The sequence below is a fragment of the Anarrhichthys ocellatus genome, unplaced genomic scaffold (assembly GCF_004355925.1).
Source record: "Anarrhichthys ocellatus isolate YVR2014 unplaced genomic scaffold, GSC_Weel_1.0 scaffold17, whole genome shotgun sequence".
Lineage (NCBI taxonomy): Eukaryota > Metazoa > Chordata > Actinopteri > Perciformes > Anarhichadidae > Anarrhichthys > Anarrhichthys ocellatus.
In genome coordinates, this window is record NW_022280047.1 from 5715929 (window position 1) to 5742318 (window position 26390).

General features: G+C 40.8%; 1 protein-coding gene across 3 annotated transcripts in view; it reads left to right on the top strand.

Annotated features, from left to right (window-relative positions):
• pdlim5a (PDZ and LIM domain 5a) overlaps nucleotides 1-26390 on the top strand; it is a 55160-nt gene that overhangs the window by 10689 nt on the left and 18081 nt on the right. The window contains exons 3-9 of one of the 3 annotated variants that reach the window (XM_031856321.1): nucleotides 1374-1525; nucleotides 18416-18455; nucleotides 22821-22846; nucleotides 23790-23810; nucleotides 23932-23949; nucleotides 24454-24626; nucleotides 24853-24889. In XM_031856321.1, the coding sequence (XP_031712181.1) occupies nucleotides 1374-1525; nucleotides 18416-18455; nucleotides 22821-22846; nucleotides 23790-23810; nucleotides 23932-23949; nucleotides 24454-24626; nucleotides 24853-24889 (467 nt within the window). Of the gene's footprint in view, nucleotides 1-1373; nucleotides 1526-18415; nucleotides 18456-19245; nucleotides 19650-22820; nucleotides 22847-23789; nucleotides 23811-23931; nucleotides 23950-24453; nucleotides 24627-24852; nucleotides 24890-26390 lie in introns of all 3 variants that reach the window. The other 2 variants (XM_031856322.1, XM_031856323.1) reach the window with 2 other exon arrangements.

Below are 26390 nucleotides of genomic sequence, written 5' to 3' on the forward strand. Positions count from 1 at the left end.
TATAAATATAGCACTTCAATAGCACATACTTTAACTTTCCAAAAAGGAAACGGGGTGAGTTACAACACATAAATATAGAACACAATTACACATTTAATCTAATTGGATTTTATTTGGGTGTGGGCTCCACTTGTGTGCCTGTTAAGGGGTTAGTTGCCTCGCAACTGTTCTCAAACACTTGTTTACTAAATCTGTTCAGCATTGCTCACAAATAGATGGACGACAACAGCAGTGATGGTTGTGGAAAATGTTATTTTTGTTCCCAGCATGATTATAGTTATATATTTAACATTTCTGTCAAGAGCTGAATTGATACAGTACAGCATTTGCGTACATTGGAGCCGTATTGTCCAACAAGGTTGGTGTTAATACAAGCCCTGTTGTTCAACATGAGTTCCTCTGTGTGGCTTGAGTCTGGGTCAAATTAACCAGCTTCCCCCAGAGGGGAAGTACAGCAATTAAACTTTGTTTGGAGGCAGATATTTGAAGCATACCTCAAAAATCATGGGACACACTGAAAACCAGAGACAAGTGGAGAGCATGCATATTTTATGATGCGTGCAAACTAAGAGATGTCTGGCTTCTAATTGCTGATACCTGAAAGCCAATAAAACTGGTATGTGTCTGCAACGTGCAGCGTCGTACCTTTAGCTATTTGTCACCTTTTTAACAGCATTTTGTTCCGAGTATAATGACATAATTGCTTTTTACTGGCACTAGATTCACTTTAGTTGATGTTAAGTGTGCATCAAGATAAGCTTAGTTTGTTTTTGTTTATAGAAGCAGACATGACACAACTCCAACCTCTTGGTTACACTGCTGATGTTGCCCTTTGCTCTTTGTAATATAACTTAACTTTCAATGTTCAATAAAACATTTTTGGCCATTTAGCTTTCTGATAGATGTTTCGTACTTGTATACTGATTAAACAATCTCTTAGTATGGATTTTCATTAAACAACCTACCAATAAAGAATGGCTACATACAGGAGAATTTGGACACACGGATTGCATTATGGCTGTGACCTTTCTTCCCACACATGCTGTGGTTAAGTCATTTTGAACCTCTCTTTTCTCTTAACAAGCTGTAAGCCCAGTAGACAGCGGGTCATAAAGAAGAAACAAAGGTAACTCAAAGATGAAGGCTTCTGCCATTAGACACGCATCAGTGAACGTACAGTAGAACCATCATCATGCGGTAAAGGACCAGGTCTTTCATTAGCTTTGCCCAAATACTTCTGTAATGGAATGGATCCATAAATCTTGTGATAAATACAGGGTGAATGTGTTCTTCCCACCCTCCTGCTTAATAATCTGTGATGCTGTTGGTTACGTAGATAATTCAAGCCGTTTGTGGTTCTTGTGTCTCTGCAGCTGACAGACGGTGGAAAGGCGGCTAAAGGTGGCATCGGTATCGGAGACATGGTTCTGTCTATTGACGGCATCGCCACGGAGGGCATGAACCACCTGGAGGCCCAGAACAAGATCAAGCGCTGCACTGGCAACCTCAGCCTCAACCTGCAGAAGTAAGCCATGAGCTCACGTGTGTGTGTGTGTGTGTAGTAGTTGTAAATTCACTTCACTTTAGAATGATTTAATATCCGAAGGTAAGTGGGAAGCCATTTATCTCCATGACAGCACATGAGCCATTCATTCCCTTTCAAACACTCCCAAACAACCCATCTCTGCAAATTTAAAGTCCACGCTTCCCCTTTGAACCCTGACATCCCGCATACAGGCAGATGTCCACTGTTGTTGTAGAAGTTAATCTTCGCTCTAACACAGCAACACCATTAGTTCTGCCTGATGTCCCATTCCCTGAAGGAAAGAGGAATAACTAAAATCCCAGCTAGAGCATCACACATGTGGACCACCCCCTCTTCCCCAAGGCCTACTCCTCTCTGTTTGGTGGAATCCTGTTGGACAGTGGAGCTGATTTTTCACAAGCACTTGTGTTGCAGTGTGTGTGTGTGTGTGTGTGTGGCTTTATATTGGTTCTCATGTGGTTTGAATTGTCCGATTCCTTGGCAGCACCTGTAGGCAAGCGTTTGTTTTCATTTAAACACAAATGTTCAAGGCTCCTACACTTGTAGATTTACAGTATGCAGTACACACAGAGGTAAAATTAATCGATTTTGTTACGGTTCTTGAAATCAAAATTAACTTAATTGAAGTATTGAAATACTCCGTTTTCTTTCACTTCTGTGAATTTTGAATTGTCTCTTCGTCGGTGTCTGGATTTCACATTCTGTCCTCCCTCCATGACTTTCATCTTTCTTTCACCACTCCCCTTGTTTGGGGCTAACTGAGCATGTCCTCTAATTTGTGTCCAAATGATGACAGACCAAAGATGTTTGCTGTTGGTTGAGTGGCAGAGAACACATTCTGTAATACCACAGGTTTTATAGTAATTTAGGGCCAGTGTGTGGGTCCCTGTTAAAGAGAGACCATGATCAAACTCTCATCTTTATGATGAGTGAAGCGGGTCTTAGAATCACATTTGGCTAAAGATCGCCGATGGATGATTTACCGGTCAAAGTGGAAGTTCATATTCTGATGGATTACAAAGGTTTGGCTGACAACAATGTGGAAGATTTACAACCCATCGGTCCCGCAGTCGTTTGATTTATACCTTTTAAGCTGTTTCAATTACACCGGACAGCCTTTCTCAGCATATTGAAAAAACATCAAGATAAAGGTTTCTTACTGATTGCTTATTACAACGATTAGTTTTAAGCAAAGTGTAGTTTGCCTCATGGTTTATATGGTGGAACAATACTTCTGCACATCCATCTGATTTTATAGTTTGTCTCCCTATGTGGATGAGACGACTAATGGGTCAACATTTTTGTGCTTCATCTAACATTTGGCATATAGTGTGAAAGAGATCGATATGAGCATGGTGCTTTGCAAGACTCAAAACTCAAACCTGCCAAACATTTGATTTATTATTATGCCTGGCTGGCACACCATATATCTTCTCTTAAAGGAACAGTTTGGGAAATATGCTTGTTTGCTTTCTCTGCATGAATTAGATCAGAGGATTGAAACCACTCTCCAGTCTGTTTAATATAAAGCTACAGTCCAAAGGTACAAAAAACCAACTGCTGCTCTCCAAGAAGCTAGCCAAGAAGTAGTCCAGCACCTAACCTTCCGTAAAAACCACAACCTGTTGTTTTTACACTTCATTGTTTGTACAAATTAAACAAATGTGATTTAATATATTATTTAGTCAGCTTTAGAGATGGTTGGTGGATTAAAAACAATCTTGTCTCATCATCTAACTATCAACAAGAAAGTGATTAAGCATCTTTCCCCGAAGACTTTTGTTTCCAATTAGGTACCTAAAGAGTTGCCAAGTCCCAGTGTAACTGAACAAATCTCATGTAAGGGATTATCTGTTCTGCATCGCTCTGTGTCCGTGGCAGACATCAGCCCTTCAAGGACTGATTCAGGCCCTATTGGAAACACATGGAACAGCTTTTTTCATTAACTGGCAGTATTATACTGTTTGTGACCATGGCAGCCGCTTTGGGGATAGCTGGCTCCAGGTTCTGCTTTACTAGAATACTTTAGAGTCCAGGAGATTGACAGTGTAATCCCTGGGCCTTCTCCAGACTCCATTAACAATAAGGAATAAGATCAGAGTTTTAAGGTTTCATTCTGTTTGTTGCCTGGCACTGTGAGTTGGACATACAGTGCTGTATATTCAAAAAGTGTCATGCCTAGGTCAACATCTGGACTTTAATAGGTTTACATGCGTAATGGAAAGAACCAATCTCCCTCATTTCTGTTAGTTTTTATAGGCGGCGTTCGCTTCTCTTTCAGTTTTTGTTCTCTGCACATTTTGATTGGGTTTGTCACTGGGTCAGATAGCAACGGGAATGATAATAGCGAGAAGATACAGAGAAATGTTAACAATTCATGCGGTGTCTGCATGTGTGTATTTTAAAAGGAGACAGGTGTTTATTCCTTTTCCAAATAAACGAGTGATGGGGAGAAGAGATGGACAGCAGATGTGTGGACAAGACAAGGAGAATAAAGTTGTTTCTCCAGGAAAAACTTAAACTCGTACAAAGCTAAATTTGTCCAGGTTCTAATTATTTTTTAAGGATGACATGGCAGATGTAAAGAGGGCCAAATTATCCTGGCACTGACTGGAACAGAACTGGGATTTATTGCCTGAAAGGTGAAGCCAGGTAAATGCATGAATGCAAATACCATGGTTACCGGCGTAATTAACACTCACCAACATTCATTTAGCCGTCTGTGAGACTTATGTCTACAGTGGAAAACCCATCGCAGTAAAGCAACCAGCGCTGAAACTGCTAGTAACAGGTGCCAAAATCACATCAGGGTAAGTTTGTTGTCCCACTTATTCCAGTTTATCCAGCTGATTTTCTGCGGCTCATTTTGCAAACTCTTGATGCACTATATAGGCTTTGGCAGTCACTCTATCAACTGGTTTCCCTGTTAAAACAGCAGGCTTTTTACATCACACAGGTTCACAAACCAGATCTCACATAGGCGAAAGGCTTCGTTCATCCAGGAATGATCCCTCTTTCATTGATTTTTCTTTTTTTTTTTTTTACTTACAAAGATTCCATCTCACTGGCTTCACCGTTTGTTTCAATGATTATTGTATATGCAGAGTGCACAGACAACATTTTCTAGATCTGCGTGAGTTTCACTTCTACATCTCAGCATTTGGCTACAGCAGCAAGTTTCTGGCAATGCAGTGTGTAAATTGAATTACAGGGCTGTAAGTGTGTCGCTTTATCACAGCGTTGACTGAGCAAGAGATTCTGTAGGCTTTCATAGATTAGTATCATCGGTGTCACATACGATGATTCAGTTAATTGTTTAAAACTGTCTACCAGCTTCTTATTATTTACAAATCTGTGTAAATCTTACATTCAATTAGATACATTTCCTGCATAACTGGAACAGCGGTAAGGGAATAAATAGTTACTAATCTGAAATGTGTTGGTTGTTTTACTTGACATTTCAATCATTGTAGGAGTTTTTATTCTGTCTAGGAATGCACTCTGTATTGTTGTGCTCTCAAAAAACAAACATTCGGTTCCTGACCTTTTGGAGCCTTCAGAGCTTTTTGTCAAACTAAATCAGTGTTTGTGTCTCCACCTCTCCTGCTGAGAGAGTGAGGTTTAAATATTGAAAGAAACTGGAAAGACAGAAAGATGGAAAAAAAGCTAAAAGAAGTCAAGGGAGGCCAATGGAAGTAACGCAGCATGGCAAAGAGATGAAAGAGACGCATAAACAATGATGGAGATGGATTCTCTAAGGCCGACAGTTTCTGATAAACTCGGTTAGTATCTGCAGTTTCTGTAAACCATGGATCACCCTGCTTGATGGCACCAGGTGAGAACGTTCAAACATCACTGCTCCATGTTTAGATTCATAGATATCCATACTATTTGACTGTGAGTACTTATGCACGACTGTGGAAAAAGTGCACTTGAGTTTCTGGGGAAGGGAATCAGCTGAAACTGAATTAATTTAGATGAGAACTATATAAAAAAAACGAATATATTGTTAGCTAGACGGATGGTTTTACTATGAGGGAGATGTAGACACATGTGGAGCATGTGGTCTTAAATCGGGTAATGTTTTAGTACATAGCATTGGACCTATATTGAACAAGAATTGATAACAATGTTTATATACTACTAACTTGCAACAGCAAATATGTTTCTTGCTAACAAAATAAAGAAACCCTAGTGATGCAAAATGTTGATTACGAAAATATTCAGATCTTCTACAATATCTGAATATCCTATTAACTAAAGCATGATTCATTTTTTTATGGTTATGTTTAGGCAATCGATTTATTAACATTTAGTCAAACCGAACCATTGTTAGCCACATCAGCCAAAAGTACTTTAGTTGCATAAACCTGATTTGTCAGCAGAGCAGGATTAGGTTAGATGAACTGTGAGGTAGAGCAGAGGGAGGTGTGGTGGAAAAGATAATTAAAGATTGGCAGAGAGAATGTTTACAAGGAAAAAGAAGGGAGAGAAAGAAGGCAGGAAAGAGAGAGTGAAAAGCTGACATTGAGGATGTTGTTGAAGAATAGGATTAGAACGTAAACTTTAAGGTAAATTGCTGAGAAATTACAACCTCAGAGGGAAGTTGTTTCTCCAAGCTGATGACTCTGTCATTAAGCAGTCCCACTATAGTGCAATCATAAAGTCTCAACACTTAAACTAGCCTCTTAAGTGATGCCATTATTCTCTTTAGAGGTACACCAAAGTACTAAGATGTCCATTACAACCAATCAACCCGTGCCTCAACAAAACCACCTTTGTATTTCACTGCTATGCCCCTCAGCTGCCAGTGTCTGGTTTTAGGCTTTATTCCCAACAGTTAAGCTATTTTAATGGGCCTGTGTGCATGTGTGTGTTTGAATGCTTTTCACCAGTGATGGCACAGTCTCAAGACGTCGATGTGTTCGAGGCTAAAAGGTCCAAACTGAAATGCAGTTGACCTGATGCACTTACCCACATATGAAGTACGTACTGTAGGCGCATCACGGAGTGCTGCAAATTAATGCACAATTTGAATAAACAAGTGATTGCACAAAGAAGAAAAGTTTTTGAAGCAGCTTTTGTTGTGCTCGGTTAATTGGTTCCACTTCTCTTTTTATCAGAGTGGAGATCAAACCCTGTTTAAAAGATCTGAAGGAGGATAATCACAGTGTTTGACAGGCCCATTCTCTGTGACTGAGAGTCTCAGTGGTGGAGGCGTCACATTTATAATAGTGAAGTCGTATATGTTCTCATGCAGAAAGCCACGGGGACAGGCCATAATAAGTCATGGACAAACACAATCAGGTTTTAGGTTTATTGAGCATGAAAAGCGGAATTGCAACACTGGTGTTGTTGTTTGGCTGTGGTGGCACTGATTTATAAACACACACACACACTCACACACACACACACACATGCATATATCACATCCGTCAGCAAGGAAGTTTAGCTTACCTCAGCACTATTGCACACCCAATCATTTTCATTTACATGTTACATACAGTACATACAAAATTAAACTGAGGACCTACATACTATATGGCATGGTACACTTTAATGTGCCTAAAGAAGACATGCACAGAAACCCTGACACGCACACACACACACACACACACACGCACACAGATCCCATGGCAGCTGCTGGAGTTATTTTGAGTCTAGAAGTTGGCTCTGGGTGCTTGGGCAAAGCATTGAGTGAGAGAATAACATGCTGGGTCGGGGTATATATTTTCATTTTGTTTACATTGTGTTCTCTGAATAGAGGTCAACGAGGTGCCCGGGTTGTACGTGGATATGCTGATGCTTGTGCACAGCCACGTGCCCAACAAACAGTGATACATTAGCCTGGTCACTGGCTACTTCTAGCACAGAGGTTCATGTGTAATGTAATTATGTAATTGTCCTCACAATAACATCTTAAATGTAGTTATCCTCACATCTGAAATACATGACTAATGGCCTCTTATTGTATCAGAATCACAAAATAAGTCATTTGTTTAATGCGTCAGTCACATATTTTTAGACTATACTGATACTTTCATCAAATGATCTATTGCCTTTTTTTAGCTTAACTTTGAAATGAAACCCAGAATGGAAGGCATGCTTACTTGGAACTGGCCCACGTGTAACAAGAACAGCGTGTTTGAACAAGCTTGGCTTTGAAGGAGAGAGATAATTGGATTCCCTATTTACAAAAGAGAGAGCGAGAGAGCATGCTTTTGCAGAAATACCTGGGTTAATGCAACTACACTGGAAAACATTTGGCCTGCTGAAGTGTTTCAGAGCAAAGCAGGCGATCTTCTAGGAAGGGGCACGGAGAGGTGTGAGACAGCAAGAATGGAGTGATTAGTGTGATATTAAAACATTAAGAACCCATCCTCTGACAGGGTAGCCCCTGTAGTTTGATGGCAGTTAACTGGTACTCATGATTGCGGCCTTGACCTGTAGGCCACCGTTGTGCTCCGTTACTCCTGAGAGGATATTACTGCAAAACGTGTGCTTGATCGGGTAAATATGATTTGGTTTGGTCTGAAGACTGATGGACCTCAATAGTTAACTCAAACCACAGAGGTCTAATGTTATATTCGGCTGGCTCATTATTTTTATATTTCCCCACCGTCTCACTTTGTTGGCCCTGGCTTTACCAATACTCACTAATCTACATGGGGTTTTTATCGCCAGTCATACTGCTTTCAATAAAAAAAGCCTAATAAAACTAGTCAAAATGTGGTGTACACGGATTGCACAAGTATAGTATTGGCTTGATCAGATAGAATTTGCAAGACTTCAAATTCAAAGTCCTTTGCAAATCCTCTGTACTCATAGTCCCCCTACACAGCTGCCATTGTCACTTTACTCGGCTCTGATACTTGCCAAAGATGTTCCAAAGCCAAGAGTGCTAAACTGGGCTCACCTGTCTCTGTCTTTCACTGGTCAGTAGTATTTGCCAAAGATCATTTAAAACTGATGACCGTCATCTTTGGCTCGGCTTTTAGTATTTGCCTGTAATATCCTAATACCAAGACAATGCAGCTACAGCTACACACACCTGTCTCTGTCTGTCTCTTGCTAGTCTGTTGTTTTCGCCAAAGGAAAATACAAATCCCAAGAACATTAGGGGTCTGTGAAGGTAGCCCATGGATATTCTGAGGCCAAGAACACTGTGTTAAACTCATCTGTCTCTGTGTCGTTTTTTTTTAAAGTCCTCTCTGCTATTTGCCAAATATATCTTAGTGTAAGCCAAGAACACTCATCTTTAGAACAGCCAGCAATCGTTGGATGATACCCGAAACGGGCCACGGGAACGGTGCAAGGAATCATCTGGACTAATTAGAAGAGAAAAACAAGAAGCTAGATTTCATAAGCGCTGAGTAATCACTATAAATGACTGTCAGTCGGAACATAAGCTGTACACTCAGCAGAGTTACAAATGACTCAATAATACATTGTAATCAACATCTTTTGAAACAAAATACACTCGTGGCCCGTACGCAATTCACCATCTTCTCTTGGAGTTCTCACATTGAGCGTTAATCTACTGTGTTATCAGTTCAGATTGACCTAAGATATATATATATACATTTTCTCAACTGACTCATGACTGTATTTGTTTTTGACCTGATTGATTTACATAATCAGATGACCTGCATGTTCAACTGAGGCAGAGAGTGTAATCCTAGGAGCATGAGTATGTGTCTATTAGGCTATCTGTGTTACTTTTTAACACAATCTACTGTATGTTCGTTGCATAATTATATATTTATGCATCTATATGCATACACGAATATAGATGCACATACTGATGCATGAGGTGTGTACCTCGTGCACTCTCGTCCATCCCTGACCACTTTCCACCTTCATCCTCTTCAGGCTCATCTGTTGAAAATACTGTGATTTTATAGAGAGAGAAAAAGCAGCTGAAGGAATTCCATAACTTTATAGAGTATTTGTTCAATGTCAGAGCCAGGATCATTTTATGATCACTGTCACAGTCGCCCAAGTTAATGAGACTCTCGGCATCATCATCAGAGAACAACTTGAGGGAAGTGTGTGTGTGTGTGTGTGTCTGTGTGTGTGTGTGTGTGTGTGTGTGTGTGTGTGTGTGTGTGTTAGCAAAAAGAGCCAGAGAGAGGGATAGAAAGAAAGAAATGGATCAAGTAAACAGAAACAGAAAGTTGGACACTGAACCGAGAATCAACAATAAGTCGGTAAATCTTGCGTCTCTGTGAGTGAAACCTCTGAGTGATACTGACGCATGTTGATATTCATAACCCTCTCAACAGATCTAAGGCCAGAGGCTGAATATGGAAAACACTACCTGATCCAGCTGCGGATCATTTTGACGGGCAGGCTGTCTGAGCACTGGACCCAGCTGGAGCGCTGTCTCTCTGATGTACTGCGTTGTTTCTGTTTCTGCTGCCTTGAAAAATAACTGTGAGCTTCCAGAGAGCGGACTATAAACTGTAAAGTAGACAGCAGAAAATAAAACTCACTATCTGCCTCTGTCACTCACATAAAATCTACATGTTACTCTTTATTCTTCTGCCGGATACACACATGGTTGATGTAGCGCGACATCACATCATTTGAGACCATATACAGGGCCCGATCTAACAAAACCATAGCACAAAGACTCATTAATCTGCAATCTTCAATCTCTGCTTTAAATCATCCCATGTGGGACCCCCTATCACATGGATTTCCTCATCCAGTCTGGGCCCCCCTGTACCACTGGTTTTCCTTACGGAGCCCCAGCATGTACCGAGTTTGCCTCCAAGGCAGAGATTCCTAAACTTCCTCTGTCCAGGACCCACCAATGCAATCTTCATCCGAGTCTCATGAAATCACACCAGGGCTTTGGTCGTGTTGGGTTTGACCCGTGTAACACTGTTTAGGAAGTACTTTAAATGAGTTTGACAGCACCGACATGCCTTGGATGAACCCAGATTTGCCCTGGAGATCTGTGCGATGTTTCTCCGCTCCTCTGGTTGTATGGTTCTGGTCAAGATTGTTTGTCAATCAGCTGCAGTGAGAGAGACAAAGCTCAGTTTTGAGATTTCTATATTGGTTGCAATGTGGAAATGTTTAGTATGTCTTTTAAAACAAACAGGCTGGCCACACATTCCGATTTAGGTCCATGGAGTCATTCGTTTATTCAATTACACTTTGAAATCTTTTAAACAACATTAGCAAACTTGTGGGCGTTGCCTTGAAGCATTCACAGCAGTATGGCTGGACATTATCAGGTCAAGAGTCATTAACACTAAGTGAAAAATGCTTTAAACATGCCAGGTTGTGTTGCAGGATAAATATTGTATTTAGCTATTTGGGTGTGTGGCAGCATGTGTTTGTGCCGGCCCTTTCCCTGCGCTTGTGTCTTTCTTAGCGCCTCCATGTGAGCTCCTCTGTTTATATGTAATGTTTTTACTTCTGGGTCAGTCCGCTATGAAACCGAGGTGTAAAAGTTTAAACGACATTTCAAAAGACAACCCTTGATTCCCGTCCTCCCATCAACTTATTTTACTGCCCAGTGACTCCAGAGACAGTGCAGCTAGTCAGACTAACGTACTCCTATAGCCACTTAAACCAAAAACCAAACCTTACTGTTTCGCATAAAAATAAAACATGTCCTCTGCCTTTAATGTTACATCCAATTACTTTTATGATCTTTGGAAAACATCTAAGAAGAATTATATGCCGTAAAAGTAGGTAGACAGTTTATCTGTTGAAATTATGGGAATTTTGGTTTGCGACTAGATACATGCGTTAGAGCAGTAACTCTTCCTCTTTGTCTTCTTAAAAATGTCCATATATCGTTTAAGATTTTACAGCTTTTTGTCTTCAATTGATGTCTTCTCCTGTATAATGTTCGTTATGCCCAAACCCAGTAAAATATGTACAGCAGCTGTGTTTTCCCAGTTTCTGTGCCTCATCATTTTTATTTTTACACTTTTACTCTCACACTTAATCTACTTTCATCCAATTGTTTTTTTTTTTTCCAACCTTTATTTAGTCATGAGTGATGTGTAGCTGGCCCTTCCTCCTCATACTGTGGAGTGGTGAACGTTAGTTAGAGGAGGGCTGCTCCCCCTGCTGCTGTGCTCTGTTGGGGTTTGGATGCAGTACTGTTGACCTTCAGGCTGTTAGAGACATTGCCTCTTTTCTCCTGCTCTGGTGGGGTTTAACTTCATGTGCCTGTTTCCTCTCATGGTCTGCCTTTAAGACTCCTTAGGGTACCAGTCCACTGCTGTGTGTTTTGGTTAGAAAGAGAGCGACTATAAAATGTGCTTGTTTGTTGCTATGTTACCACAGGAAACACAGTGGCTGTCTTGCATGTAAAGACATTTAATTCTGTGGTAACATTTCAAAAAAGGACATTCTGTGTAGTTGTTATCAAATCTCCTGCCTTTATCAACAGATTTTCACAGATTTAGCCAAAGGAAAGTGATAGAAAATGTGTCTTTATGAGCACAATATAGCACCAGAATATCCATGTTAAACACTAAGAGATGTTGACCTAAATGTGAGGGTCTGGTCAAGTCTGCATTGAGTACAGACAACTAGGCAGCTAGTGTTAGAGCCTCTTTCATAAAAGCAACAGTTGACCTGTGCCCTCAGGCTTTTTGTCTGGCCATATTGATCTATGGCAGAAGATGAAGAAGCAAAAACATCACAGAAACTATTTAAAACTCCTGAATTCCAACACAGGCTGTATGATGTGTAGTCTGCCTTGAGTGAGAAAAACTGATGGAAACACAATCTTTCAAACAATCGCAGATCATTCTGACATACTTGAAATCTTCTCAAAGTTGATTTTTATTGACTTGTGGTTCAGTAGTGAAACTGCGCTACTTTTAACATATTTTGTTCCTCTGGTCTGGTCAGTGTCACAGCTTCTTTTAGGATCTTGTGTGACGTCATACTCAGCTGAATGGCCTGTCGAGGCCTCGATGGAGATAGTGGTGGGAGGTAGTGGATAAGGAATGAGGAGGATCAAACCCACAGATACAGGGGCATGGTGCTCACACACACACACACACACACACACACACACACACACACACACACACACACTCACACTAAACAGACCTACAGTACTTGTGATCTGTGGGTGACCCCTGTCTCCTATGGACTTGCCCAGTGTGAGGACTGATAAAGACGGGCAGACTCGGGGTCCAGATCTATTTAAGGCCAGCTCTCGATAAACTCACACACTGTCTTGAAATAGCAGAGAAATATCACAGTTGTTTTTGGATTTAATCACACCAGCAAAGGAATGTTACACCAGCTAGTGAAATCAGGAGTTATAGTCTCTGTTCAGTCATCATCTTTCTCTCTCTCATATACTCATAGCTACATCACGCCCACTGTACACTGACTCCTTCTGCCTCTATACCCCCACACCACCACCACCACCACACTACACACGTACACACTGTTAACACTCAAATGCTGAACCACACGTGGCAATAATTCTGACAGTCACTCTGCTCTTATTGGTGCCCTGGCATTCTCTCCCGGTCACGTTGGTCTGTCTGCTTCAGTTTAAGGTGAAACTACAAAAAAAAAAACTGAAACCAAACCAGCCCTCTCGTTCCCTTTCTTCCTAATAAGGCACAGAAAGCTCAGAAAGGGCTCAGTGAGTGTGTCCCACCTTCTGGAATGACGACTGCATATATTTCAGAGGGCTTTGTTTCAATAAGCATCGTCACTTTTGTTTGAAGAAGAGTGACCTCATTCTCAGGGAAGAGAAAAAAGCGGCCAACAGCATGAAGGGCAGGAAGAAGTAAGTAAGAAGAGGAGATAATCAAAACACAACAGAGACGGATGGAAAAGTCTAGAGATGGACGAAAAAGGAAACAAGAGGTGATAAGAGAGAAAGAAATGGGAACAACAGTTAGTTGACTTATATTTAGTTAAGACTGAAAAAACAAAGTGTTTTACGTTAATGACCCTGGGGCACAGATGCCTGAACATAAATTACCAAGCTGCTAAAGTCCTTAATTTACACAGTGAGGGAGGAAGTCTCTCTCCTGTCTTCCCGGCTCTGAATCATGTGTTTCATCTGTTGCTGGATCCCTTGGGAAAGACGAGAAAAGTTTGATCTTATTGCACACATGGATGCACAGGCATGTAACCCATGTATTTTTTATTTTTTTTTTAAATATTGGATTGATTTATTCAATATTGTATAAAAGTGTTTGTTGGACTTCAGCTGGATAAAATCGTGCCTTTCTGTCCTTGGAAGGAATTGCAAAAGTTACCGCAAGTACATGCACGAGCTGCCAAAAAATGTCTCGGCAAGACAAATTGGGTGCAAACCAAAGATAAGATCATGGTTTATAAAGAACCAGACAGGATTTGAGGTAAACGGGACCAGCTCTGGGAAAGAAAACCAAGCCATTTAAAACGGATCTAGATCAAGTTTTTCACACATAAATATTTGGAAATGCCCAAGGTGCAGTAAATCTAAAAATAGATCTGGACACACATGCCGCGTGTCTACATGTGTGTGAATTAATTTAGAGCCTGTGTGCAGGTGCAGATGCTGCAGAGAGCATGAACTGGTCCTTGTGGTCTGTGTTATTGCACTACCCTGGTAAACCCACATGCCCGAAATCACCGACACCACCCCCTGCATAATACATCATTGTGTGTGTGCTTGTATATTTGTGTGGGTGTATGTCAACTGGGCCATTGTTCCATCACTACTTTTAACAATTCTGTCGTCCAATTGGCAGCACACTTCATTAAAGGCCTGTTTTATGCTGAAATACAATGATGTGTTTAGCTGTGTAAACGAGGCCGACAGATAGGATTGAGAGGAGCTATATAGTGTGTGTGGCTGAGTGTGTGTTCAAGGGTACACCCATGTCGGGAGTTTTTTTGTATAAGTAAACAAAAATGTAGAACCCACTCATTTATACACACACGATGGCATCGGGTGATAGAATCACCTCTAGTTGTAAAATTCCTTCAGGCGTGCAGCTTGACTGTGAGGGCCTATATCTGTGTTTGTGTAGTTTGGTATGCGTGTTCGGCTTGTACTGGTGTTACTAACTGATCCCAGTCAGTGTCACCTTCCCGTAAACAGCCTCTTGTTGTTGACCTACCTCCTTTTTAGACATAAAATGACACACACACACGCGCACACGAATGTGCAACAATCTCTTATTGATTCATTCTGGTTGGTTGCTCGCTGGTGAAGCTGATGGCATGTCAGGGCGCAGCCCTGGAAACATCGGTCAATGATCTCACTCCAGTATGAATAGACCCGAGAGATTAAAGACAAATGCACAACTGAGGACAGAGAACAGCCGCTAGAGTATGGGGGATTTGAGAGGAGATGAACAAGAGGCCGCATCCTCTTTATGACTGATTCATTTACTGAAAAGCATAAGAAAAAAACTGTAAAGAGAATCCAAGCAGCATAAGCAATACATGGGTGCGCATTAAAACAGACTGCTATTAGAAAGATATGACAAGAAAATGATACATTTCCTAACCCTCTAGCTGTCTTTAATGATGCAGTGCATTATACAATAATATCCGATGAGGAGATGTAATCTTTCCTGAGAAAATAGCAGATATACTCTACAATAAAATGCCATTCAAGACCACACAAAATGCGATCAAATATTAAATGCTGTTTTATCACATACTCAACCTTTTTACATCATACAGTCTTTACTGCACGGCTGGAGGGCATTATTTTGTAAGATATCCTGCTGTTTTGTTCATTCCCTTCAAATTACAAATGAGTGGAAACAGAACTGAGAAATTGTAACATCCCATAAAAGCATGCTGTCAGGGTTATGTAAAAGCTTATGTATTTCCCATTAAACAATTTGTTAGGAAAAAATCAAGAAACTAAAAGAACATACAAAATACGTATGCCCGCACAAATCCTGTTGACCAATATTCAAAGGACAGAATAAATATCACCGTAAATGACTAATACTCAGGGGCAGACTGGCCATCAGGAATTTTGGGAAGACTCCCGAATGGCCGATCCAATCGAGGCTGAACCGGTCGATGGTCATCGAGTTTTTATTTTACAGTTTTAGATGTCAGTGGTTACTGGACGTAAGAAAGGGGGCAATCTAATACTTTCAATGTTGAGTCCAATTTGGACTGATTGACGTTTTTGTTGAAATCTGATTGGCTCAGTCATTTTCATCGTGAACGTGTCGACCTGTGACTAGTGTTCCAGCTCACCTCGGCTTATTTGCTGGTCATGTTTTGATTCAGTGCGATGGTGATGTGCTGTATTAGTGTTGACACTACTGAAGAAAAATGTTCTGCTCGCTCCTGCAGGCGCTCACATAAAAGGCCTCCCCATTCCCGGGCCGAATTTCAGTCCCAGTACGTCCTTGCTTATACTTGACATAATCTGGAGATATGTTTAAGCTCCACCACTGTAGCTACCACATGCACTCGGATATTTGGTAAGGTATCAAAGCAAAATCAGGATGTCTGTCGCCTTAAAGAATTGCTGGGGAAAAACTTTAACAGACCGATCACTCTGTTATATGATATAAAACTTCCATGACCAGGAAACATAGTTAAAGAAAAACAGACAAGTAGAGCCTGACAGTTGACATGAAACATGCAAGGCTACAAACACGGAGAACAGAAACCTGTTTTATTCCGGCTTTAATTGTATATCAAATTAAACTCTAGCTGGGATCAGCTCCCGCGACCCTGAATAGGATAAGTGGTTTGGATAATGGAATGGAATTAAACTGTTGGTGGGAAGAACAAACGCATACAGTGCACATGTACAGCCCAGCAGATGTTTCCATATGAAATGTCACGTTTGTCACCGTCACACTTTCAGTGTCTTTACTGCATCCACTTACTCCCTGACCCTCACACATTTGAGCTATGGAGAAACATTCCTGTGGCAAAGTGTTTGAAGCGGTGCAAGGTCCTGTTGCTCCTCTTCTATAAGGAATATCAGCACCCAGCAGAAGCCCCATATGCACATATCTTTATTTTGGACAATTAAAAAAAATGAATTGGAAAAAACAAATTTGGACACTGCTGTTTTAATGTGTACAGTGCACAAACAATGCTGCGTGAGCACTTTTATCAAATCATGTTTTATCAATTCCTACTTACCGACCTATACTGGATTTTTGGAAATTGATATCGGCTGATTTGTGCTGGTTTATAGTTTTAACCATGAGTGAGGTGGTTGTTGCATTTCTTTAAAAAATATGTTTTATGCATATACCACTGATATTACTGTGGCTTATATCGCCGTCCATGTAGCACAAGTGTGGTCATTGCTGTCCTCAGATCAGCTTTGATGTCGATGGATACTTTGGTGTTGCACTGGTTGGACTTGTTGGACTATCTACACACTATAGTGCATCCAGGGAAACCCACGGCCCAGGCATACTGCTGACAAGGTCTTACTCAGACAAAAAACAGATGAGGTGTATTGCATTAAATGATAACAGGAACCTCTCAACACAAGACAGCATTCACAGCTCTCCTTCTTTACTTTGAGTGTCAAACCGTATAACCACAAACCGAGTTCTCTAAACATCCACAGTATTTCATCGGTAAACCTTATTGGAGGCAGTACCCTTGAGGGAGGAAAGGCTCTAGAAGCTGAACTGTAAGTCGCTTTGGATAAAAGCGTCTAAAGCTAAATGACTGTAATGTAATGTAATGTCTTACAGATGTTTAGCTCAGACCTGTTCATATTTCTCTCCTCCAACTGTACGTTCTTTACACTTTCTTTATGCACAAGTTTGATGATAGTTGCTTTAAATATGATTTGAACTGTTAAAAAACTATTTCCTGACCTGATGTCCTTTTTGCTTCTGGTGTTTAAATATAATTTAAGAACCTCACATCACATGTCGATGAAATCAGATGGCAATATCAACACGCTGTTGGCAAACTACTGAGGAACAAGAAACAGGGAGGAAAAGGCCAAACATATGAGTAGCTGTATAGACTGATGTGTTTCCAGCTACTACAAGGCTGTCGGTTCAAATTTACAGAGGTGAAGGACATGAACCTGCCTCTGGAAGTTTCGAGAAGGGCCGCTCTGGAAGGAATGCAGGGCTGCTAAGATTCACAGGTCTTCGGTTACTGGACAGCTTACTTAACCTTTTGATTTACGTTAACCCGTGTATCTTCCTGCTCAATAAAGTTGTGATGCACTGCAACAGTTACATTCATTTGTCCCATGTGTGTAACTTATGAAGCTGTTAGTGAGGATTAATTAATTAATTAATATGACTTATATCCATAACTGCTGTAAATAGTTGTTTTAGTTAACTTTGCATCAGTGATGTAATGTTCTATTGCATCAATATCATCTTAAACCAGACAGGTCAACTAAACAGCACTATAAACAGATGAGCAATGATCTGTGTTAGGATGAGGTGCTGAGCTGATATCCCTTCTGAGTTAATTTAACAGTGTGTAACAGGCCTGTTCCTCAGATGACCTTTTAAAGGAGCTCATGGCATCAAGAGTATCAAAGACCAAGAGTGTCAGATTGATACGGGCCTTTATAGACGAAAAACAGCTGCTTTCAAAAGCACACATACATTGAAAGAGGTCACAAGTTTTCAGCCCTAGCAACTTAAATTTCATAGTCACAAAAAACAGTGAGAGTCTTTTGGATTGTGTCATAGCTGATGACAGAAATCTCTCCTTGTCTCGGGTTTAGTCACAATTCACCATAACCACAGTTTCTCGCAACCTCTGATCGTAACATTTATTTTACCGCCATGGTGTTCGCTAACAATCACTTTAACCTATTTTAAAAGGGAAATTAATTGTGGAATTATAATTTATGCACTTTCTCTTTCCCTTATTTCTTTCCCTCCCTCTCTCCAGGGCCTCCAGGGTTCCTAAACCTCCTCCTGTGGCACCAAAGGTAGGCCTGCTGACAAAACAGAAAATTATATACATTTGAATGCATGGCATGTCTATTTACAGATACAAAAAAAAGTCATGAAATGTTACCGTTTAATTAACGCAAGGTACTCCAGATGAAAAATGTGATTGTAGCTTGATAGATGAATTCAAAAAATATATTTTTTGAATCTATACTTTCTATATTTTAATAAGATGTTGGGATAACTTGTCCAAAACAAATTTTATGTGTTTTTGTTCGTTTAGAAAATGTAATTGTTTTGTAATCGACCAACTTTGGGGTTACTATGCAACGGTAAAAATATACCTGTGACATGAAAAGTTATTTAATTATTGATTGATCCATGACAGTATGACTACATCAAAAGAAAAAAATAATAATTCACCTGGGGTACTAAGTGCTCTAAATACTTTTCTTGACTACCTCAACCCTTCTGAAACGATGCCATACACAATTATTTTGCTGCATGCAACCTTTGTCTTGATTTAAGTAGGTATGTTTTTTCGAATGTTGCTACATTCATTTTTTTATTTTAAATGACAGTTAAGTATACTGATGCCTCGCTATCCCCAGAAAACTCTTAAAGCACATTTACAGGGTCTATTCTAATTGATTTTTTCCCCAGCTATTTCTAAATGAACTGAAACCTTATTAAATAGACGGATCATAGGCTTTATACTGCATAAAGTCAGAGGGACGAACACAAAAACATAACCTGAGAGGCATCAGTATCGTGTGTTTTGTGTTGTGATTTGTTTTTTGTTTGCATGCTCTTCTCTAATGCCGCTAGGACAACAGATCAGACATCATAAAACCAGTGGCCCTCACCCATCCCCCTTCACCACCCCATCCCCACCCTCACTCGTCCAGCCCCTCCACCGTCAGCTACAACAAAGCCCCCAGACCTTACTGGGGCTGTGCGCCAGAGAGCGAATACCCTCCCTTCATCCCATCCCCATCCTCTGCCTTCACTCCCGCCTCCTGCAACACCAGTCCTTTTCCTCCTCCTCCACCTCCTGTCTCTTACCCATCCTCTTCCTCCCCTTCCCCCCCTGTCCTCGTTGCGCCCCAGCCATCAGTGTATAACACACCCATCAACCTCTACTCCACTGAGAACGCATGTGAGGTGGCCATGGGGCAGAGGAGGGGCCTATTGGAGAGTCAGGGTGGAGCCTTGCCTTTGCAGTTAAATGGGTGAGTGGCGTTCTCTCCAGCCAATCAAGCAAATGAATCACTTCTCTGCATTTCATCTACCTCCGACTTTCTGCGTCTTGGTTCTGGTCAAGTTCTCAAATGGGAGATGAGACATCCCTTAGCCTGTCAAAGGTCTACTATAGAATTGTTGGTGTTTTTCCAAGCTTATGTCGAAGTTTATGACCCTGACTCAAAATAGTTTATTCCGTGCAGTTTGCTGGTCATGCTCGCCAGACTCTAGCTTGAAATCTGGAAATCTTTTCAAAGTTCTTCCACATCATTAAATCAGACTGGCATGTCTGTTTGGTGTTTTGTTTAGAGGAGAAAACATTAAAAACCAGATCAAAATACTTAACTGCACATTGTCATGAGATGCTCGGGTTGAGTTGAGCAAGCCGAGTCTAATTAGGGTACCTCTGTTTGTGAGTTTGTATTGTAGTGTGGCAAACTGTTGCTGGTTTGGTTGCCATTTACCAACCAAATTCAATTCAATTCAATTTATTTTTGTATAGCCCAAAATCACAAATTACAAATTTGCCTCAGAGGGCTTTACAATATGTACACATTTGACATCCTCTTGTCCCAGGACCCTCACATCGGAACAGGAAAAACTCCCCCAAAAAAAACCCCATTAACGGGGAGAAGAGAGGGAGAAACCTGTGGGAGAGCAATAGAGGAGGGATCCCTCTCCCAGGATGGACAGAAGTGCAATAGATGTCATGTGTAGAACAGGATAGTGAATTACAACACATTCAATGTAATTACAGCACATTCAATGTATGACAGAACCACGGCAGGAGGCAAGACCTGGTCCAGGTATAACCCGGATACACAGGAACCTGTGAGGCGAGAAAGCACAGAGACTCTGGTGAAGAAGTACTAGGTCAATAATGTGCATTAATGGTATCGGTAATATGAAATAGTGATGAGAGTAATAATAAAAGTGATATTAGCAGTTGGAGTCAGCAGGGCCATGGTAGGAGGAAGGACCAGGGTCCAGATGAAACCATGCTCCATGGAAACCTGTGAGGAGAGAAAGCACAAGGACTCCGGGGAAGAGACAAAATCAGTACTGTGCATTAATGGTATCGGTAATAGGGTTAATAATGAAGATCGTAGTAGATGTCAGCAGGGCCATGGCTGGTGGAAGGACCAGTGTCCAGATAAAACTGCGGTCATGGGAACCTGTGAGGCGAGAAAGCACAAATACTCCAGGGAAGAAGTAAAGTTAGTAATGAGCATTAATGGGACATCAATGCATACAGACAGAGGTGAAGAAGAGGAGGAGAAAGGTGCTCAGTGTATCCTAAAGAAGTCCCCCTGTAGTTTTTGCCTATACCAGTTTGTCTAAGGGCCGGTCCAAGGCAAGCCAGAGCCAGCCCTAACTATAAGCACTATCAAAGAGGAAAGTCTTAAGCCTACTCTTAAATGTGGTGAGTGTGTCTGCCCCCCGGACTGAAACGGGAAGCTGGTTCCACAAAAGAGGAGCTTGATAACTGAAGGCAGAAATCCCCAAACAGAAATACTGTCAGTTATTTGAGTACACCGTCATGTTCGAGAACTTCTATTACTATTGTACCAGTTTGGAAACACTGATATGTAAGCAAACTAAAGTGGGCTAATGTACCATTTGTTAACATGAGAAGGGAAATTCTCCACTGAAAGAGTTTTAATAGCTAGCTTCTTGTAATGGAAAACTGGATAGTTGATGTACTTTGAAGGAGCTTTTAGCAGTCCAGTAAAATAATGGAACATACTGAAACATAACTTTTTTCTAGGTTGAAATGTAGGATTTCAACATACAGTTTACTTAAAATTGTAGAAAAGATGACAATTGAAATCACTATGAATGTGCATGGATGGAGTAAATTATCCTTGGGAAGATGGCTGTATATATTTGTACTCATATTAACACATATTGCCATGAAACAAATCAAAAAGTACTCTCCCTCCCACTCCAGTTAGTTTGTAAGGGCATTTTTACTTTCATTTTTTCAAAAAGCATTCAAGATATTTTACTTAAAGAAACTTTTCTTTGTGAAAGTACACCTCTTCTACTGTATCTTGTATCGAAGGCAGCACCACATGTAAAACACATCAATGGTTACTAGCACTTGAAAATAACATAGCTAATACTTTCTACTCAGCGCCTCTCTTTACATAATTCCCACCTTCATCTTCTATGTTTCTGTCTCAACCCGACTCTCCTCTCTCAGGAGGCATAGTGAGTATGGCTATGCTGTGATTCTATAAGCTGTGTATATATAGCCTGCGTTGGTGCTGTGTGGCATTCTCTTTGCTCTTGCAGCAAATCAGTCAGTCAATAAAGGTTTCAGCCCTGAATCCACGTAGATTTTCTCTTCACAGACTAACACACTTCACGCCACATTTTCATTCACTTGTTCATTCATTCTTTTAGAGATTCACCTCAAAACAAAACAAGATATGGATGTTTTTGATTTGTTGCATACTCCTTTTCTGACTCATCATTTCTACGTTGATCTTAACGTGTATGTTCTTTCTGCACTTTTTTCTGTGGTCAACACTGAGAAAAGGATCAGTGGTTTCTCTTTCTGTGACACTCGGCAGACACCAGTGATCTGCACAATATAACCTTACACCATGCAGCTGTGGTCACACACACACGCACGCACAAGCTGCCTTTCAGTTGAGTACATAGCTTTCCCCAAGATGTCATTTAATAGCATGGGATACTTTAATAAGGCAAGATCTGGATCTGTCTTTAGTATTTTTATGACTTTAACTTGCTTTCCTCTCTTAACCATTTCTATCTCAATGTTCTTCTCATTTATTTTTTTTTACATCCTCTTTGCTTTTATTCCCAGTGACTGTTCAACAACTACAGTAGTTAAGTAACTGTCATCTACAGCATAGATCAACATACAGGTTCAGGTTGATGCAGTTGGTTTATTCCAGTATCAGTTAATGCATTCATTCCTTTTAATCTATTGCTGATGTGACAATGTGAGACAGTATGTGTGTCCGTACTTGCGTCGTGCTTGCCTGTTTGCATGCTGTACTGTAAAAGAGCTGTGTGGTTCGTTTCAGAGGGGATTTTGTGAATGTTTTTACTGTAAATTGGCAATAATTTGGATGTGTCAATACTCTGTCTTTCTTCCTTCCTTTCAACCCTTATTTTCTGCTTTGCAGACTGCGGCATCTTCTCAAGTCACAAAGTTAGTCTCTAAAGCATGCCAGGTTATTAGTGTTTGTCAGCCTGCCTTTCTTTTGACTCTTCCACCTCTCTCTGTACCTGTGTGTCTACTTTATTGTGGCATCTGCATGCATTTGTTTATGACTTTACTGCAGAGAATGATTGGTGATAGCAATGTTTTATCATTTTCATGTTTAAATTGAGCAAGAACTGCAGCACACATACATTCAGGTAATTCAAATTTTGTGTGGGAAACATGCTGAGGCTACAGTATGTTTTACTGTAAATCACAAAAAAAATATTTTGACAGAGTGGCACACACACACACACACACACACACACACACACACACACACACACACTGTCAGACACTGTATAACTGTAAGTGTGTGACCAGGCTCACATAGAGCCGTCAACACACTCACACCCACATAGCTGCTGCTGTGACAAGAATGTGTTCATCATCAGTGTGCTAGGTGAGTGTGTGTGTGTGTGTGTGTGTGTGTGTGTGTGTGTAGCCAATTAGTAATGGGCCAAGGACAACTGTAGATTTACACACATTTACTGTTCATACGTTTTTAGAAACACAAACAACAACAACTTAAAGAAAAAAAAATATCATCATGTTTTTTATTACCATGTTTACTGTCCAAACAGTCCAATTTTGAATGACTATACTTCCGTAGAAACCCAGACGATCCAGCAGTACCACCATGTGGTTGAAAATAGAACTCACTTGTATTTAGAAACTGGTGATCCGATCAAATGTCTCCGTGGATATTTTGACTCTGTTTTGCATGCATTGGTAGTTGTGGCTCATATGTTTTTCTTTTTCTTTTCTCAAGCTATATTCTTCTGCCTCCTACTGCCTGCTTTTAACACTTCCTTTTGATTATTATTTTTTAAATAATTGAATTCATTCTTCATACTTGTATCTCTTCCTCCTCTACTTTATTCCCCTTCAGTGGACCTCACAGTATTTTGAAGTAAGTCTTTTCAGATTGTGTCTTCATAACTGTGAACGTTGCTGTTTTATTTTTCCCGCCTCTATTCAGTCTATTTCTGTTTTCTTCTTTCCTGCTTTTCTCTGTCAATGTTTTTTTTCAGAAAACCCCAGCCACCAAGGTATCAGATTGGTTCAGAACTAGACACCAAATATATTTAACAAAGTGCGGTGTGTTTTTTACCCCCTTTGTTGTCTAATAAGCACAAATTGTAGGTGAATTTGTTGACAGTGTGCCACATTGCCACCTCATTTAACCTGCAGTCTAAACAGTTATTCCATTCCTCTAACTGTGTGTGAAATAATGCTAATACATGTACTGTATATCAGTCTAAATCCTTGATTGAAATTAACCACCAAACCTAAACCAGACTAAACATAGCTTTGTCTGACAACATGCTCTGATGGAAAGAGCTACTTACTCAAAGTAGTACGTCTAGCAGTACAAAATGGTTTATTGGATCCTGCAATATTAAACTTTTCACGTTAGTATGCTATAATGCCTTCAGGGCAATGACGTCAGTCTACATCTCCATAACTTTGATCATTTATATGAGAGGGAGGATGTAAAATGAAAAGTATATTTGCTGATGCCATCCATCCTGTTCTATACCCTGTCCTTCCAGAGTTCCCAGGAAACACATTGTGGACACAGACATCCATTTTTACCATGTGCCCACTCATGCTGATGCCAGCAGGAAGCGCATAACGGAGGACACAGAGGACTGGCGCCCACGCAGCGGGACAACCCAGTCCAGGTCTTTCAGGATTCTGGCTCAGATCACCGGTACCGAGCGCGGTACGTTACTCACTGAAGTGCACACGGTGACGACGTTTGCATAGTCATTACCCCGTCTTTTGTTAGTGCACCTGAGCTAATGAAGCGACACATCTGAGCACAGGGCGACCTCCATACATAGGGCTGACAAACATTGCAACATCACGATGCTGACTGTGTATCGTTTTCTTTCTAAATCGAAAGCTTATTATTTTCTTTTATGGACTTTCTATTCTTTCCCTTTTAGCTCAAGAGGAGGAAACCGACGCAGCCAAGAACACAAAGTAAGTGCAATGAAACTGCTTACTGGGGTTTTAATAGCCCCAGACTCCCCGTCATCAGTTTTTTTTTATTGTTATTTGTATGAATAAGTGCATTGTGTGGAATAACAATACATTTCATTTAGTTATTTGTTTTAACCCACTCAGTCGGTAGCCTCCAACACATAAATGCCACGTTTACATACATAGAGCAACAGGAAATGTGACTGCGGATCTCTGTGGCACAGCCCGGCAATTCTACTGATGCTGTGTGGCCTCTTCCTGTCTAGACGGCAAAGAAGGGATCACATTTGAGCCATTAAGTCGAAAGCCAGATCCCTGTGCACTGTACAGTATGTCCATTTTTAATCGCACCAATAAGTTCAGAATGCAGTTTTAATTAAATTCCCCTCTGAGATTGCTGAAAGCTGGTAGCTGACAGTGTTTTCACCTGTCCTTGCCGATCAAAATGTAACTTCATGAGATTTTTGTCCATGTGCTACTACTGGTTGTTTGTGGATGTGACAGCCTTGCAGTGCCGCATGTCATGATCTGTGATCGTGTTGTTGACAATCATGGCTGGACTGTTGGTCTTGTGGTCCGTGTGATGTGAGTGGTCCATTGGCTGTCCATAGCTCTTGCTGGTTTGTGGCGATACACGTGATCGCCGAGTGTCTGTGATCACTTGTGTTAACATGCTGACAATCCCGCTGTCCGTGGGTGTTGTTGTTGTCATGGTTGAATTAATTCATCATTTCAGTCCATCCTGGCCATGATCCGTTGGCTGCATTGAGACCTCACGACACAGGAGGTAAAGCTGCAGTTGGTCACTATTATAAAGATAACTTTTAACATTTGCTGCCACTATATCCTGACAGTAGTACATGGGACAGATAATCTGTCTAAGGAGTCTCTTAAGCAGCTGTCAATTAGATGAAGCTTGTGAACTCTGATCAAATATGAATCCAGATTCTGTATTGCCATTTTCTCACCTCAAATGTTTTCAGAAACACATTTTAACAATTTAGCTGTAAAATGAGAACTTTTACTTTGTTTGGGCTCAACTGTTTTCAACATGGCGGCCAGGCCTCAAACTTTCTCATTCAACAGCTAAACGGTACACGCTACACATTTCCACCCCATCAATACCTTTCCTGTTTATTATCAGCTTCTTGTTTGTGCCAACAGCCCTTTCCGTATCATCAGGCTTTACTTGTGGCATGGCTTACATTGTATCTCATCACAGACTGCAGGGCATCTACCCTACTTTTCCTAAATCCTTATTTTCTCTCTCGTTTGGTGTTTTTTCTCTTCTTTTCTCTCTCTTCTGGTGATGGCAGAGTGAAAAAGACCAACACTCGGATGGTGATTGGTCCTAAGTACAACGAGCTGAGAGACTGGCACCACGGAGTGTCTGCTCGCACCCTCAATGTCCAGTAAACCAGTAGACTGTGTGTGTGTGTGTGTGTGTGTGTGTGTGTGTGTGTGTGTGTGTTTGATTGTCTGCCTGTGTATGTGTGCACTA